We start from the raw sequence: 17,878 nt of genomic DNA, 5'->3' as shown, positions 1-17,878 counted from the left end.
CTCAAGCAGAACAGACGCGTAAAGATGAGGGTGTGAGGCATCGATCTGCAAGTGCTGTCTGTCATCTCTGTTCTCTAGTTCAGTTTTAGGATCAGACGTTGGCTGTTATGCTGACGAATGGCTCTTGTCACCCATACTTCATCACATTTTTCAAGGCAAAGGTGAGCATGTGAAACAAAACATATGAAAGGGGTAGAATAACCTGTTGGGGCATCTTCCCATCATCTCCAACTTCTGCCTTTCCTGGAACGTCAACTCTGTCTATTATCACAAGCCCCCCAAATAGCTTTGTAAGACTACATTTTTAGTTGGGTGTTTGCATGACATGATGGTATTCTCGTGTGCTATATATTGTACTGAGGTGAAATGTGGCAGAATGTATGGTATGTGAGATACTCTAATCATAAAATCTATGAACAAAACGCACTTTGAAAATACTCTATGAGCTTTCAATAACCATCAAAATAACTTACACACAAATGGTAACTGATTCCAAGGTAGCGTCAGAATCCATTTGTGAACAGTGAAAACTATTTACCATTTTAATGGTTCTGACCATGCTACTCAGGCCTAAAATGGAGCTCTGCCGTCCTAGGCATTTATGGAAAACTAGAAAAGCACCTGAAAATTGAAGACATTTGTCAAGGAGTGACCTTAGAAATCATGTCTGGGTAACAAGGGGGTACTTCTGTCTCCTGGGAAAGTTGGCTTCATCAGCCCCTCTTTCTTTCCATCAAATCAGATGTATTGAAATTCAAGTGCCTAAACCCACTTCTAGTAAATGTAAGTACACCTCTCTCAAAGTTGCTGCTGATGGAGTCTGAAGTGGTTTGGTGGCAAGCCACCGGCTATCAGACAGGTGCAAACAGCAGAGCCTCAGAAGCGAATGCCACACGTCTTTGAATTCCACTTTCGCAGCTCTGAATTCCACTTTCACTTCAGAAAGGTGCAGGGCCCCTTTTGGCCAGACAAAACAGGCTACCATGATCTCACATCTGTATCAATTTTATTTCAAGCACTGCTTGTTTTGTTTCTTAGTCTGCCTTTCGAAGTGTGTTTGGTTGGCGATTTTTTTTTTTTTTCTTCTTTTAGATCTGTGGAGTGTAGGCAAATTCTGTGACACACTGCTGAAGGGGTCTAAGCATCTGGACCACATCTCACTGAGAAAGAATGTGTCCATCTCAGAATGTTGATGCTTTCAGACACTGAATCCACATTAAGCAGCTCTGACCATGCCTCACCACTCCCCACCCCGACTCAGAACATATGGTAATAGAATAGTATGACCATTCCCCACTCCTCACCTTTACCCCTAATCCCAATACATGTCAAAGGTCATGCATCCATGAGGATAAACAAGGTGGAAAACAGACACCAGGCAAGGCGGGATGATGCAAACATCAGGGATACGCTCAGGCCAGGAAGATGGTGCGAACATCAGGGATGCGACTTCAGAGGCAATGAACAAGCAAAAGGGAGAGCGGATGGCTTAAGGGTGGGAGATCAAAAGGACAGATACCTACCCAGACCTGTGCTATCTAGCTACCGGCCTGTGGACTTATATTATCACCACTGGGCTCCCCACTGGGCTCACCAAAGGGATCACTGTTGGATGAGGCCTGTGACCCATCAGGCTAGAACACAAGAAGATAACACTTTTTTTTTTCTTTTCAGTAATTTAAAATATAAGACAGCTGGGTACATTTTCATGCACACATATCATCCATTATTTTAAAGAAGGCAGCACTCCATTGAGAGGATGCCACTTCTGCAAATGTGAGAACTTGCAACAATGTAATGAAAGGATAACAGTTTTCAGCTGCTCATTTGAACATAAACCCCTTTAGTCACCCCTTTAGAACCTAAGAGTCTGAGTCAGCATTCTTTTCTACATGGGCTTCCTCATGCATTGTTCATTTTAGATACAGAAGTTTTAAATGGGGCGGGGGGTGGGGGAAACAACTCAGAACAAACTGGCCACTTACAGCTTCTTGCTCTTCACTTTTGCTGGGACTCTCAAAGCCCTCTTCAAAGATGTCATCGGTGGTCGGATCACTGGCGTGGGATGCAGATGATTTGGATGGAGAGCTCTGTCTAGGGGCTGGGGTTGGAGCTACATGGAGATGATGCAAAAAGAGAAAACATCCTAAGTGTCCGGAGGCAACTGTTTCTACCCCACGGAAACCCCGGGATCTGGTTATGTTTGAGTCAAATCCCAGGACACCTCTTCCCATCACAAGTCAAATCAGTTGAACAGTTTAATCTCTCTTCTCTATCTATTTATCCTGTCCTCTCACATACTTGACAGTCAGGAGGAGCTGGTCCACAGGGATGGGTGAGGCAATGGTCCTCAAGGGATGTTCCCTGGACTGGTAGCATCAGTCACATTTGGGGACTTGTTGGTAATACACATTCTTGGATCCTACCCTAGATACACCTGCTGAATCAGAAACTCCATGTTTCCGCAGACTGACGCTGAGACCCACTGGACTATAGTTTTCTTTCCTTCTCTTTCTTAATTTCATACAATTATTTCATTAAGAATAAATAAAGATGATGACAATGTGACACATTTATTGGATGCCTTCCATGTATCAGAGGCCATCAAATTTCACAGGTAGTATCTGTGATCCTCATAAAGCCATTTTGAGGTAGGGGTCCTCCAATTTTACAGATAAGGACAGTGAAGGTTGCCAAACTGCTCAAGGTCTCAGACTTGGCAAGAGGTGGAAGCAAGCTTTGTATCCTGGCATGTAGTAGGTGTCTGATAAACCTACTGAATGAAGAGTGAATGAAGACTGTCTCAGTGATCTGGGGAAATGGACATGGCTGAAGGCAACCTCACAGCTGATGCTTTTTCCCTCGTTCCATAAGGATCTGCATTTTCTGTCCTGACCTTCCCACAATTTCCTTGTCTTCTTTATTCCAGAGGTTTATAATAAATATGCCACTGGTAACCACTTTCCTTTCCATAATTTCCAACTTGGCAAGGAAAATACTCCTCACTGGCTCAGCCCCAAGGAAGGGGGAGGAGGATAGGACTTGATTTACTAGTTGAACTTTAAAAGCCATTGATAAGGTCTCCCTGCCATTACTTCCCAGAATTTACAAAATCTGGCTGCTCATCAGACAGTGAGTGATTATAAAACTTAGTGAGTTGCTTCGGTAACTCTAACGTCTTTAGAATGACGTTATTTACTGCATGTCAGTGAGCTAGACACGGTGCTGGGCACTTTGCATTCATCACGCCCTCTAATATAAACACTGCAGGTACTACTGTACCTGCTCTCTTTTTCTGATGAAGAAACTGCCACTCAAAGAGATGAAGTGCCTTTCTCAGAGTTAACACAACTGTGAAGAAGCAGGAGCCCCGGGAGTTAGCACAAATCTGATACTGCTCAGCCCCACTGTGCCTTTCTATTTCTATCTGAGGATCACTATTGGTTCTGCTCTACCCAAAACATCTGAAAGGTGATGCTGAAGGACAGAGGATATAAAGATAGGCTTCACTCATTTTCTTTAAAACATAGGATTTTTTTTTTAATTAAAAGGAAGTAGGTTTAAAGAGATAGTTTATGTGAAAACACCTTGATATGCAGCACACACTTAATATTTATTAGTGAAACTGGATTCTGAAGTGAGTTTGATGTGGTTTCTTACTAAAGGCTGAGAATCCTGACCAAGCCACCAATACTGAGAGGTATACTGCTCATACATCCTGGATGTAATCAGTGGGATGCAAAACTGTTTGTTTATGCAAGTGTTTAACCTTAAGGTTTTATAGAATACCTCTATACTCTAAAATAGTAGTTCTCAACCTGGGACAGTTTTACTCCCAAAGGGACATTTGGCATTATCAAGAGTCATTTTTCATCATCAAAGCTAGGGGAAGAGGATGTGACTACTGGGCATCCAGTGGGTAGACGTCAAGGATGCTGCTAAACATCGGCAATCCATAGGACAACCACCCACAGTGAAGAATTATCTGGCCCCAAATCTCAATAGTGCCAAGGATACAAAGCCCTGCTCTGAAACACAAGAGTTACGAAGTAGCTTTTGTTTTGTTCCTTTCCCTTCATCTCTACAATCTTCCAAAATACCTCTCATGGGCCAGATACCACAGAGCATCAAAAAAAAGTGTAGCAACACGAGGATGACTAAGACATATTCCCTGTCCTCAAAGAATTTATGCTTCCCTCTTCTATATGTAGCTAGCACACCAGCCCCTTGAAAGAGAGACATTTGCTTTCAAAAGAGGCTTGCTTATCTACGCATGGCTGTCATTTCTTATACCGTTTCGTTTTTTTTTTAAATTCATGATTCTTCATTGAAACCTTGTGAGTTGGAGTAAATAGAGATGCCCCCACCATGTAGATCATATGGCCTGAGAAGAAGTAGGCTATTTATACCCATAGAAGAGGTTCAGCCAGCCGGACCTAGCTGAAGTGACATTATCTAATTGTGTTAACATTTTAGATTCTTTTAACAATTCATGGTATTGGCTAAGCAGTGATCTGTATCATCTGACAGTAATGAAAACGCCAACCTTGCTGTGTCACGAAACTTTTCCTTCCCCTTATCAACTGGTAAGGCTCAGGCTGGATCGCCAGGCACCTTCCTGGGTTGGTGTCAAGCTGGCATCAGTGTACCCCAGTGTATCTGGATTCTGTTTGGCTGCATGGTACCAGTTTGCCAGAGGCTGGCAATAGAAAAGTGAGTTGGGGGGGAATCACTGAATGACACAAACAGGACAAGGCACACAGATATCGAAGCCAGATCACTTATCCTACCCAAGACACAGGGAGGTTACAAGAAGTCACACACTTGCCCAAAGATACAGCTTGGGGTAGAGAAGGCAGGATTAGAACCTCAGTCCAGGACTCTGCGTAAATCCACTCGGTGTGCCGTAACAATGATGATAAAAATACTTCCTACTCTCTGAGGGTTGTGCTGTTTTAGCGCCTGTGCCACTGAACGCTTTTTATGATCCTTAGCCTGAGATAGTTGAGGAAACTGAGACACAAAGAAATAAGATGACTTGCTCATTGGCACAGACCTAAGAAGTAATCAAGCTGCTCTCTGGAGTCCAGAGTGTTCTGCTACAACAACTTTTTTTTTCCCTTTGACTATGCGAAGCTTTGAGCCAAATTCTGGCTGCTACTCTGCCTGTTGTGGGAGGCTTTATTACTGCTCTATCTCTGGCCTGCGTTTTCTCCTGATCTTAATTTTCTAATTTTTTTATCCTTGTTCCTAAAAATTTTTAAATGCACATACTCCATTCAGTTTTAGTTCAATAAGCCATACCCAAAACTATGTATCAGAGCTGGGATATACATACATGAACACATGAAGGAGCGAATGAACAAAAACGGAAGAAGCAGGGTGACATGCTAGAAAAACAACAGGCTTGTATTCAATTCTACCCTTTTGTCTATTGTCTTTGTCTTTGAATCTCACTTTCATTATCTTCAAACAGGTCTAATGAAACTTGCCATACGCATCGTTAGGAGTATAGAAATAACACATGTAAAGCATGGAGAAGGTACATATAATTGGCATCTAATAATGGGAGGCTATTGTTAGCAGCAGTAGTAGTGATATAAACAAAGAGGCCTGTTGAATGCAACTGAGCTGGTTTCTCTGACACCAGAAAAAAGGCATCAGTTGTTCTCAGGGGTTTATGTCTCCAGAGAAGGACACTCACGTGAGTTGGTCGATGGCGTGGTAGAAGTCACAGGTGTCAAGTTCAACTGGGAGATGTCAAAGTCATCACAGTCATCCGTATCCTGTGCCACCCCGACTTTGTTGAAGTAACTGGAGAAGGCCTCTGAGGTGCAGGTGAGGGAGGGCTGGTCGGGTTTGCGGGAGGGTACAGGCGGAGGCTGGGCCATCTGGAAATCCTTAAACATTTCTTTTCCCATTTTCTGCCTGGGCTTGTCGGTCTGTGGACTTGACCTGGCGGAGTCACCCGTGGCTGGGACGGTTGCAAGGGGGGTGAGGGGACCTTGGAACATGGCAGCTGGCAAAGGCATAACAGTTTGTGTGGGCATGAAGGCGGCTGGCGGAAACTGCCCGGCCACGGCGGGCCAGGGCTGCTGAGTGGCAGGGAAGAGACCCGGCTGGCCCCATGCGATGGGCTGAGCCCCCGGCATCACCTGAGCGACTGGTGGCTGAGCACCCATGGCGATCTGCTGTTGGACAAGGGGCTGCTGGCCCCAGAAGGATGGGAGGACGGCGCCCATAGCAACATAACCTGCAGGTGCAAAAAAGAAGAGTCAGGAGGCCTGGGCAAGAAGCATTCAGGGAGTCAAGTGATTGGCAGGAAGGTATCAAGGGACTACTCAGAGTCAGGCTGTGTGCTAGGATGCAAAGGTGAATATGAGGAAGTCCCTGCTCTCCCGGGGTCTGCCTTCTACAGCTGTGGTCAGGAAAAACTGCTCTGAGGAGATGACCTGTAAGTAGAAACTAGAATGCAGTGAGGGAGCAAGCCAGGCAGGCATTTGGGGGTAATAAAAATATTGGTATAGTTCTCAGAGTAGTTATAGTCTTACCATTCTTAAAGGGTTCTGACATCACACAGCTCAGGAACCAGTGTGCTCAGTGGGAAGGGCAGAGTGCTGGAAACAGGCACATCTGGGCTTGAATTTTGCTTCCCCTTCCTGCTAGACTGAGGGCATCCCCATTGCTTCTGCTAAGAGTCAAGCTCTTTGTTGCAAAATCGGGCTACAACATCTTCCTTCTCCACATCAAAACCATGTGCAAGATGATTGAGACCAAGGTTAAAATTCAGACAGCCACTTCTTATCTGTGGAATCTGGGGAGAGCTTAAGAAGGTCTCTAAGCCCCTCCTTATCTGTAAAATGGGCAGAAAATACCTTCTGCCTCATCGGGTTAAAGATTAAGATTATACATTTAAGATATAGAGACGGTGGCTGACACAGAATGAATATCGAGTAAATGTTAACCATTAGTATGATTTGAATCACAGCCTATAAAATTACTTAATACCTTCCTTGATATGTAGAAAACATGCAATAAAAGGTAGCTCTAGGGTATTATTATATATTACTGTTATGCCAATCATAGAGATTAAAAAATGTAGTTTAGTAATCTATTTAGGAATACCACATAGAGGGGCACAGATGGGTCACTGCAAAACTCCAGGGGGTGTGCTCACTTACATTACCATAATATTTTGCTACAGTGAGATATAATCATTTTAAACGGAGTACAAGTGATACTCTATACCATAATAACAGAATCAACATGATTTCCACTTATTAAGTGCTTACAACATGTTAGGTTAGTATTAGGTGCTACATGTCTTCACAAAATCCCTGCAGGGTCGGTATCATTATCTCCATTTTAGGGATAAGGTGATTGGTGCTCAGGGAGGAAAAGTAACTCGCACAGGGTCACACAGTGGACATTAAGCTGAAATCAAGGTCTGAACTGAGGTTATCTGTCTCCAAAGCCAGCATTCTCTCCACTGCCCCCTACTACCTCAGCCAAATGGCCAAGGCTGACTTCTGATCTTAGCACAGTCCATAAAGTTGGTCCAACCATCAGATGTTTTAGCTTACTGTGGGCCTGGAGGAGACTCCCATGTCCTTCCAGGGGTTTCCACCCTTCCCAGGGCACAATCAAGCCCAGGAGACCGACGACCAGTCTAGGCAGAGTAGAAGATGAAGACTGATCTCTCAAAATAAGCATTTTTACGGCTGTCAGAAGGAGTTTGCAGGTAGAGAACGGTGAGAACAGGAAAAAAAGAGGGTGGATGTATGGTATCCTAGCAGCTTCTAAAATGACCTGGGTTGTGTTGATGACTGGTGAACCCAGAGAGATGACACATGGGCTGCCTCACCCATGCGCAGGCCTCAGATCCACCTGCCCTTCAACTGCTTCATAAGAGAGGGAGCCAACTTTCAAAGCCAGTCCATTTCCTTACAAGGTGAGAGCAGGCTCCAGAAGGGGTGGACACAGAAACACAGGCTTCCTGCTAATTAATTGTGTTCAATACTTTTATGGAATGAGGCAGGAGCGGCAACAAACAAAACAGACAATATCCTTATCAGATCACCTTGGTCCTAGTGCAAGGAAATGAGAACACATACTAACACTCTACTTTTCCTCTCTGAGCACCTATCACCTTATCCCTAAAATGGAGATAATGATATCGGCCCTGCAGGGATTTTGCGAAGCACCTAATACTATACCTAACATGTTGTAAGCACTTAATAAGCCAAAATTATATTGTTTCCATTATTATGGTATAAAGTATCACTTGTGCTCCTTTTAAAATCATTGTATCTTTCTGTAGCAAAAAGTGAAGAGGCTTGTTGCTGACAGCTTGCTTAGGTTGCCTGCCATAGAATAATACAATAACTTAAATTTAACAACAAAGAATTCCGCAACTTCCTTTTTCTTATTTTCCCATTGACTTTGACGGGGTTCGATGGGTCTTGGTGGGAGCTCTACTGCCTCCTAGGGGATGATTAGAAAATTCCTGGGGTGTGTTTTGATTGTCAGGAAAACTTGGTGGGGTAGGGGGCAGTACTGACATTTAAGGGCCAAGAGCATTGAACTAGACCTCCTATAATATGGGAGATGACGTGCATGACAAAGAATTTGTGATTATTTGAGTGTAGTTTGAATCACGTGGAAATTTAAAGTTTCTTTGCACAGTTTTAACTCACTTTTCAGAAATGCATACACTGGGGAAGATTATACTTTTGTTTCTTTGGAACATAGTCAAGAGTGGATCAACAACTTGGAAAATTGTGGTCCCTGTTCACAGCACTGAAGACAGCATTAACACTCCTATTCTGGTTGGTCTATTCTATTGTTGGCTTTAGGTGCACACATCTGATGACTTAGTATGTGTTCTAGCGTGGTGGTGGTTTAGTTGCTAAGTCATGTCCGACTCTTGAGACCCCATGGACTGTAGCCTGCCAGCATCCTCCGTCCATGGGGATTTTCTAGGCAAGAATATTGGAGTGGATTGCCATTTCCTTTTCCAGGGGATCTTTCCAACTCAGGAATCAAACCCAGGTCTCCTGCATTGCAGGCAGATTCTTTAACAACTGAGCTATGAGGGAAGCCAGTGTGGTGGCACCCGGATATTTCCTAATGCAAAAACATATCTTGTTATTATAAATATGCTTTTATTTCTTCTATTATAGCTAAGACACTACATTGATTTTGAACAACTGTGTAGATAGTTTATATTCTTGATGAATTTCATTTCATGATAGAAAAGGAGAATAAATTTTTGTTATAAAAAGGGGCACTGAGTCTGACAGGGTGAAGACCTGCCCATGGATTTTCCTACCATGCCAACCCTGAGGCCCATTTTGGTAAATGGATGGAAGGCTTCAGTCTCCAGTCAGACTTTTATGCTTGGCTTCCATCCCACCCTCCTCACTGCCACCATATTCTAAAATGCCAATATGGTTGTCCCTTGAGTAATGCTCAGGTTAAGGGCACTGAGTCCTGAGCAATGGAAAATCCACGTGTAACTTACAGTTGACCCTCCGTGTACCTGGTTCTGCACCCATGGAACCAACGAACCTTGGATCATACATAGTACTCCTGTAGTATTTATTGAAAAATATCCACATATAAGTGGACCTGTGCAATTCAGGCCTTTATTGTTCAAGGGTCAGCGGTACAGTGCTTCATCACCTAGAAAATGAGGCCCAGAGACCTTAGCTTATCTTTGGGGCTATGGGGTCAGCCCCTTTTCATCTCTTCACCCCTATTTCCCATTTGCTCTCTCATTGGCACCCTTCCCTGCAGCAGTAGCAAACGACACAACCTGCTCCCTCACCTCTGCTGGTCTACCCGCATGGAACCCACATGACTGTCCCTCCTCCGCTCTTGGAGACTCAGTTCAGCATCACTGCTGCCCTCTACACTCAGTGGGCTCTCCTCTGGTCACGCACAGTTCCTCGTGTTCTTCTCTATCGTGGTGCACATCACAGTAAAAAGTCAGTGTTGTAGCTGCGCAGCGATTTTGTCTTCCCTCATTAGACTAGAGAGCCCCTGTGAGTAGTGTCTAGCACAACTGGGGCACACATCCACTGCTCCAGAAATGCTGAAGGCTGGAGAAAGGCTCTAGATAGAGGTGACTGAGTCACAGTGGAATAAATTCACTGCATTTTTCTAAGTGTCCAAGCCAACTCCAGCAACCATAAGTGCTATGATCTCTGATGAGTCAGTCTACTGCTGGTGGCAGGCTTTTCCCCCCTATCCTTTTTTCCCTTTTTTCCAAGGAACCAACAGATGGGCTGTACACACTTTTCTGGAGAGAGCTGTTAGCATGTCTCCCTGGCTTCATGCCATCTGCTTCAACCAAAGTACAATATTCAAAAAAAAAAAAAAAGACAGCAAGGGTAATTAGGTATCATGTTTTGGAACTTGCAGGTCTCACTTGGTTTTCCTGAGGAGGGGGGGGGTCCCAGCAATGGGGGCTTTCCCCAGACCTGTGAGCTAAGGCTTTCTGGCCACGTGGCATTGTGTGTCCCTGACGGGACATCTCAGTGGCAGGGCTGTGCTAGCATTAGACATGGAAAGCCGTTGCATGGCGGCCACTGCAGCCACTTAACAGCTTAGTAACTATTTATTCGCTAACATTCAACAGCAGAGGAAGGAGGTGCCAATGAGCATCTGTTTATGCCATGAAGTTCAGATCAATCATAAATCTCTCTCTGCAATGAAAGGAACCACCTGCATTACTGCCTTGCAGTTAGATTTTTTTAAAGTGTTGAAAACTGCAATTTATAACCAGATGCTGCACCTGGGAATACCCTCATTATTTGGGGGGAAAAAACACTGAAAAGAAAAAGAAAACACTGAAAACTGAAGGATTTCTCCAACATATTACAGAACTTGTGTGGTACCTCTCATCTACATATGTCATTTGATGCATTTGTTCAAAAGTAGTCCTCCTGGGTGGCAAACACTGTTTGTCTCTGGAGATTCAGTGAAGAACAAGACAGTACTAAAAATAAATAAATAGATAAAATAAATCTTCACCCTAGTGGAGCTCACATTTTTTTGTGAAGCTGATCCTTCAACAAGTCTCTGGGGTGGCTGTTATCAATAGCTCTTTAATTGGGACTTCCTGGTGGTCCAGTGGCTAAGACTCTAGGCTCTCAATGCAGGGAACCTGGGTTCAATCCCTAATCAGGGAACTAAACCCCACCTGCCACACCTAAGATCTGGCACTGCCAAATAAATAAATATTGAAATATATCTCTTTAATCTGCATACAAGGAACTGACAGCTTCCAGAGTGGAAGGTTTGACGTGGCTACCCAGAGTATGGGTAGAAGAGTCAGGATCCCTGGTGAGTAGGGCAGAGAACTTTTACTGAGGGCTTACTTATGTGAACACTGCCAGGTACTGTTTTAAATGTTTTACTACCTGTGATTAATTTAGGAACAGCTCGATGAGGTAGAATCATCATCCCCATTTTACAGATAAGTTCCCTGAGGCTCTGAAATTATATAGCTGAATGTCACATAGCTGGTTAGTAGAAGGGTCTGTATTTATAGAGTATACTCTCCAGCCCTTCAGGCCAGCTCTGCCATGTGCTCATAAGGTCAAAAACCTAAACCGTATTACATGCATTTTTTTTAAAGGGAACATTCCAAGAAGGAAAAAAAAAAATAGGTAAAAACAAGACATATTTTCTTCTACTTTAGATGTCAGAGTCACAATAATACTAGCATTTTCTACACAAAGCATTTATAACATGCCAGCATTTTTCAGAAGCACTTGATTTTATTTCATTTAATTCTCATGATATTGTTGTAAGGTAAGTATTATTTTAAATTCAGTTATAAAAATAAAGAAACTCTGGCTCTGACTGGTTAAGTATTGCCCAGGAGTCTAAAGCTTATAGATAACTGGCTGAGCCAGGGCTCAAACTCAGCCTGTTCACTGCACTATACACCCCAGGTCATTTCCCACCTCCCTGGCACTGGCAGGGCAATTAGGGACAGCGAGATGGAGATTCAGCAGCTGCAGAGATTTTAAAGGCCAGTTAAGGGAAGAAGAAGGCAGACAGTTTAACACCAGCTGAAGCCCAGTATTGTTTCTCAGCAGAGCCTAAGTACAGTAAGAAAGCAAAAATATGCTAACTGAAATTAATTTTAGACTTACACTGTAAAAACTGAAATCTTGGAGGTAATCTATCATTTTTCTAAGCAGCTAAAGAAACAGAATCTGAATGGGTGGAGTGGTTTGTCCACAGTGTGCAACATGGCTGATCAAGTGGTAAGATTGTAAAATAGAGTTCTTTAAAGCCATAACCTGGCCCCGGCTGAGCAGAGGGCCCAGAGCGGTACAGGCAGGTTCTCAGGCATTTTAGTCGAGTGTAAGGGCCAGAACTGAATCCAGCCCCTCTTGCTTACAGAGAAAGGGGGTGGAGGCTGGGAGGGGCCACTGGGAGGACTCTTGACCCTGACACCTTCCTGGCTCATATCACATGTTTGCATGAGCCCCTCCTCCTGATCATCACCTCCATTCACACCTGCTCTGCTCCACATTTTCTTCTGTTCGTACCCCTCATCCACCATTCCTAACAGATTAGGTTGTTACTCATTTTCATGTTGTCCTTCTCCGCACTGGAAAGTAAGCTCTCTGCGGCCAGGGGTCTGTGTCTATTGTAGTCACTGACACAGACAGGACACCTCGAATAGGACCTGGCCCACAGTGCACACTCAGTGAACATTTATGGCATAAACATGCCTGAAAATGAGTAAATTTGGTGTCTAGAGGTCCCATCCTCTGTCCCAATATATCTTCATGAATCAAATGGGACAAAGCATGGTTATTCTGAATGCAAGGCTGACAGCCCAGGAAGATTGTCCATCTCTGATGGAAAACTATTATTCTTACTTAAAACGACAGATTCCGTGACACTATTCCCAAGGACATTTTAATATCCAGTTTAGGTAAGGAAAACTATTGCCACTGTTCCATTATAGGTTTGGGTAAAACAGATTTGATTGGGAGGCTTAGCAATTAAAGACATTTCTAGGCTACCTATAGATTCTCAACTGTAAGTTATAGCTACCAATCTCTGTTGCTCCTAGAAGTGATCCTTCAGCTCAGGAGGAATAACTATTTCAGAACAGAGTATGAAATTTTAATTTTACTTTAAGTAACAATAAGGTTTATATCTGGTGGCAAGAATTTGTTTCTAACACTATATAATTAAAAGTAGTTATTTATAGAAAAATACAAGAAATTGATATTTTAAAACATATCAACTCCATCATTTATATAAATAAAGTAGAAAAAGAAAGATAAAGCCACATATTTCAAATATGTAGTTAAGGAAAAAAAGGTCTTTAAGAACCCCTGTATGCAAACAGCATAAGTAATACCACTTATCTCTGCTCAACGAATTTGAGCAAATTCTGGGAAGTAGTAAAGGACAAGGAAGCCAGGCATACTGCAGTCTATGGGGTCACAAAGAGTCAGACACGACTGAACAAAACCAACAGCCAAATATCACCTTTGGCCATGTCCAGGTAGAATGGGCTGGCTTCATGGACTGCCTAATACCATGGAAACAAGATGCCTCAGACCCCACCAATGAGCACCTGTAACACTGTTACTATCTGTATTTTTGCCCTGTTGTAAAAGAATATTTGGAAAATAGAACAAATACTAAGTCACTAAGCGCCATTGCAATTCACTGTTCACTGTCAGCAGAACTCCTAAGTGTTTCTCTTTGCATGGGGAACCTCCCCTTCCTTCGGCCTCCACCCCTCTATCACTCAGACCTCAAGAGGTCGGTGGAGCATAGCTGCCCCTTCCCCACCCTCACCTTCCCCGCATCCAACTGAGCTGACAGTGCCAATCAGGATTTGCACTGATACACACAGCTGTATGTGCACTGAGCTCCCCAAAGCTATACATCTGGAACCTTGACCTTTCAGGTTCAAGACATGACTGGTTTCCAGCCTCCCACATACCAAAGCTTGGTAAGCATACTACTCCCTGCCCATGGCAGCTTCTCATTGTCACCTGAAGAGTCACAGGGAGAAAATGGTGGTCCCACAGGTGTCTGGCATAACCTGGCAGCTGGTTCAGTCAGCCTTTTCTTTTTCTTGGTGGATGGAGGTGGGAGGAAGGTGGAAGAGGGCTTACCTGAGGGTACAGCAGCAGTGCCAAAAGGTACAGAACTAAACATGTCTGCACTCGCTGGAAGTGTCTGAGATGAAGACGGGATAAAGGCATCACCTGGAGTTGCAGGAGTCTGTCAGACAGAGAGAGGCAGGAGGGTGTGAGGCTCCTGGGAGAGCCTTATTGCTGACCAGGATGGGAGGCAGCGGGCCCAGAAGTTAAGTGGGGAGATGCTGCAGAAGCAAGCCCTGGTCCTGGCCACTTTTTGTGAATTGCAGACCATGAGCTGCTATGTATACAGAGCATAAAATGAGAAAATCAATATCTATCTCCAGAGCTGCTGAGAGGCTTCAATAAGATCATGCATTTAAATCACTTAGTACTATGCTGAAGCACAGAACAGGTGCTCAGCTAACACTGGCCAGCCTCACGACTATTTAGCTTGAGCCCATACCCTCTGGGGGTGTCTTCAGGCCCTCATATTATCCCATAATATCTGGCTTTCGTCCTTTAGAAGTTAATTCAAACTGACATACACTCACTCAGGACCTACTGTGCACCCAGCTCAAGGCTGTCACTGAATACACGGTTAATAAATAGGCGTTGGCTAAATAAATAAAGATTAGCAAGTGGAACAGAGACCCTTGGGTCCTTGTGCCTCCCAGAAGAATCCTGCCTGAACCTTCACTTGCAAAAAGAAGCAAATGTTCTCAAGAAGATGATAAAAATGATGCTAGAGCAGCTGCCAACTCTAGATCCTAGCCCATGCTGGAATTTCAGAAATGTCTCCTCCATGAGGTGGTGGATAAGGTGAGGGCTACTGAAATCAAAACTTGAGTACTTGTTTCTTTAAAGGTCCATGCCTTTCCAGAAACCTTTTGCCAACAGAGTACGCATATTTGATGACATAATATCTTTATTTCTTTCCCCTTGGAATAGATTGGGGCAAGCAATTAATCCTGAAACCATGGCAATTAGACAAGGCCATTTTTAGATTAGCAGCTTGCAGGAGGCATAGCATTGTTCTGAGGATTATTAAATACCCATTTGGATGGTACTCAGGTTCAGGGCCAGAAACACAGCCACGAGCTGCTGCATTAAGCACGTTAGACCATAATCAATGCCATTTGCTTTCTTCCAGTGTGACCTTGGGTGAGTCACATGCCCTGTCTGGAACTTAGTGTGTTCATCTGTAAAACGAAGGTGCTAAATAAGGCTAGAAGATCACTCCAGACCTTTCTAGCTCCATGGCCCCACGGTTCAGAAATGCAGCTGCCTTCCCTGGAAGTGGGGAGAGAAAGCCTCACTAGAACCAACCAGCCTCCCTGGAGATAGGAGCTGCTGGCCCCTCCTTCACGGCTGCTCTGGGTACCAGGTGTTGGAAGCAGGGCAACTGTGCTCAGATTCCCTGGTGGCAGCTGTGGGCAGCAGGCTTTCCTGCCATCTGTCCTCAGTGAGGTTACAGCCTTTTCTCTGGGAGGCGCGGCTTGCCAATGAACTGTAGCACCATCCCTGGGTTGGCGCTAAACGTGTGGTCCCCAGAGGGGCCGCCCTCTCCCAGCAGCTTCAGCGGGTGCAGCTGTGGCTGACTGCTCTCCGCCCACCTCCGGGGAGTGGAATGGGCAGGAGCTGGAGGGGCTAGCCTGGCTCTTTGCCGTGGCTGCAGGGTTGCCTCTGAATGCCTCCCATTCTCAAAGCACTGGGATTCTATTTTACCTCAGCTCCCTGTGAACTCTGCCCTAGTGCAAGCAATGACTGAGATAGCATGGCTGAAACTAGAGTTGGGAATCCGAAGCTTCCTGAGAAGCTCAGAGAAGCCGGCAAGCAAGTGGGAAGGGAAGAAGAAATGAAAAGAGGAAGAAAGGAAGGAAATAAGGGAATAAGACAGGAGAGAGCTGAAAGGTTCGGGGGAGAAGAGGCTTCCTTTACTGGGTTGACCACCCTGCTGTGCGGGTTCTGGGCAGGAGATGACAAATGTCTCATCTCATCTGCTGTCTTGTGGAGCTTCTCACCCATATTCCCAGGTGGACCTTGTACTCCTTGCAGGCAAGGACCACATCCTGCTCCTGTCTCTTTCCGCTGCCCAGCATAATGGCAAGCACCCCAGTGATAGTCTGTAATCGCTGATGCATGATTTCATTTATTTGTCAAAACAGAGCATGCATCATAATTCCTTTTTTTTAAAAAAAAAAAAAAGCAGAGGAAACTGACATTTAGAATTGCTAGTTAGTATGCCCAAGTCACACAGCTGGAAGAGTCTGAGTTGAAATCCACCAGCAGCTTCTTTTACCCAAAGCCCATATATTTGTCACCATGAAACTGAAGAAGGAAAGGAAAGAGATGCAGGTCTCCAAACACAGTGCATACTTACAGGGGGAGAGGTTATATCAGGAGGGGTGGACATGTCCCCAAAAAGTTCTAATTGGGTCACAGCCTGAAAAGACAAAAGGATAATGATGTAACCACAAGGGCAGCTGATGCTGCTGGGCAATGCTTTAAAAACAGTATGATTTGAGGACATGTATTTCCCTTTTTCATCATGACTATATAAACAATAAACCCAGTTGGTCATTATGATACTTCTTGATCCCAAAGACAGCATCTCAGATGCAGCCAGAATCAGTTATTGTTTCAGTGTGCCTGGCTGTCTATCTGGGCTTAGTCAAGCAGATCTGGGCTTAGCCACCTTGCATAAGCAATAATAATACCATTTTACACATATTTACCATCCAGTGTCATCACTGTCTCTCTTCTCCAGGAGACAAAGGCAAGAGGTAATTCTATCATTTGCTTCTCTTTCCTGAGTATATCCGCATGTTACAAAGTGCTTTTCCTGTACCAAGTATAGCAAGTCACCACTTCACGGCCACTTCTCAGTAAATATCACTGACCCTGAAAGGTATGAACTGTCATCCCCATTTTTACAGATGAATAAACTGAGTTTCACAGAGGTCACCTCAAGACCACCTAGGCCAGGACTTGAATTTTCTGCATGTAGAGCAGGCAGTCAAATGACAGTCCTTGAAAGAATCCATCTTCAAGATAAAAAATACAGTTGGAGGAGGAGAAAATGTATCATTTAATACCAGGAAGGGTATCAAAAACAACCCAGTATATACACAATTAATCACTCTGAGGAGCTCTATCACTGTGGATACTGTATCAACTATATTCCCATCCATCATCCCTCAGTGTCTGAGCAAGGCCAGCCAGAGCAGTGGGAGAAGCCCTTTAAGATACACTCAGAAATTAATCAGTGTACACTTCCAGCTTCAGAGTCTGCAGGAGGTCTATGGAAGGGAGTCAAATAGCCTGACTTAAAGTATATAATCATGTTTTGTACAAATTTGCCCACTGCAAAAAAAAAACAAAAAACACAACAACAGAAACCACCACCCCCCCCAAAAAAAAACTTTCTGCTCATCTTCCGACTTTAAAGTGATAGTTTCTAATCAGGGGACTGGCAGACAGGACTCCTGCCCTAGAAATCTGTTTTAACCAGGCAAAGTGGGATCACCAAGATTCACACAAAGAAAGGAACACTCTCTGCTACTTACAAACTTGTGAGCTCTAGGCCCAGGAAGAGTCCCATCCCTGGGGTTGCATCAGAGTTCTACCACTGACAATCTCTGCAGCTCCTCGGAGCCACTTTTCTCTTACCTGGACATTAGAGATGGTAATATCTCCTTTGGAGATTTATTGATTATATTACAAGAAGGATTCTGAAGTTTGGGTAA

At 44.2% G+C, this 17,878-nt stretch overlaps 1 protein-coding gene across 1 annotated transcript in view; it reads right to left on the bottom strand.

Moving 5' to 3' along the window:
- Positions 1–1,538: 1,538 nt before the first annotated feature.
- DAB1 (DAB adaptor protein 1) overlaps positions 1,539–17,878 on the bottom strand; it is a 296,632-nt gene continuing 280,292 nt past the window's right edge. Inside the window, exons 11-15 of the mRNA XM_052637938.1 lie at positions 16,513–16,575; positions 14,166–14,274; positions 5,705–6,253; positions 1,986–2,113; positions 1,539–1,634 (exon numbers count right to left, since the gene is read on the bottom strand). Of these exons, the coding sequence (XP_052493898.1) occupies positions 1,539–1,634; positions 1,986–2,113; positions 5,705–6,253; positions 14,166–14,274; positions 16,513–16,575 (945 nt within the window). The remainder of the gene's footprint in view (positions 1,635–1,985; positions 2,114–5,704; positions 6,254–14,165; positions 14,275–16,512; positions 16,576–17,878) is intronic.

This window comes from Budorcas taxicolor, chromosome 3 (genome assembly GCF_023091745.1).
Source record: "Budorcas taxicolor isolate Tak-1 chromosome 3, Takin1.1, whole genome shotgun sequence".
Classification (NCBI taxonomy): Eukaryota; Metazoa; Chordata; class Mammalia; order Artiodactyla; family Bovidae; genus Budorcas; species Budorcas taxicolor.
Note: the sequence above shows the minus strand (reverse complement) of the source record. Positions and strands in the feature narration are given on the sequence as shown.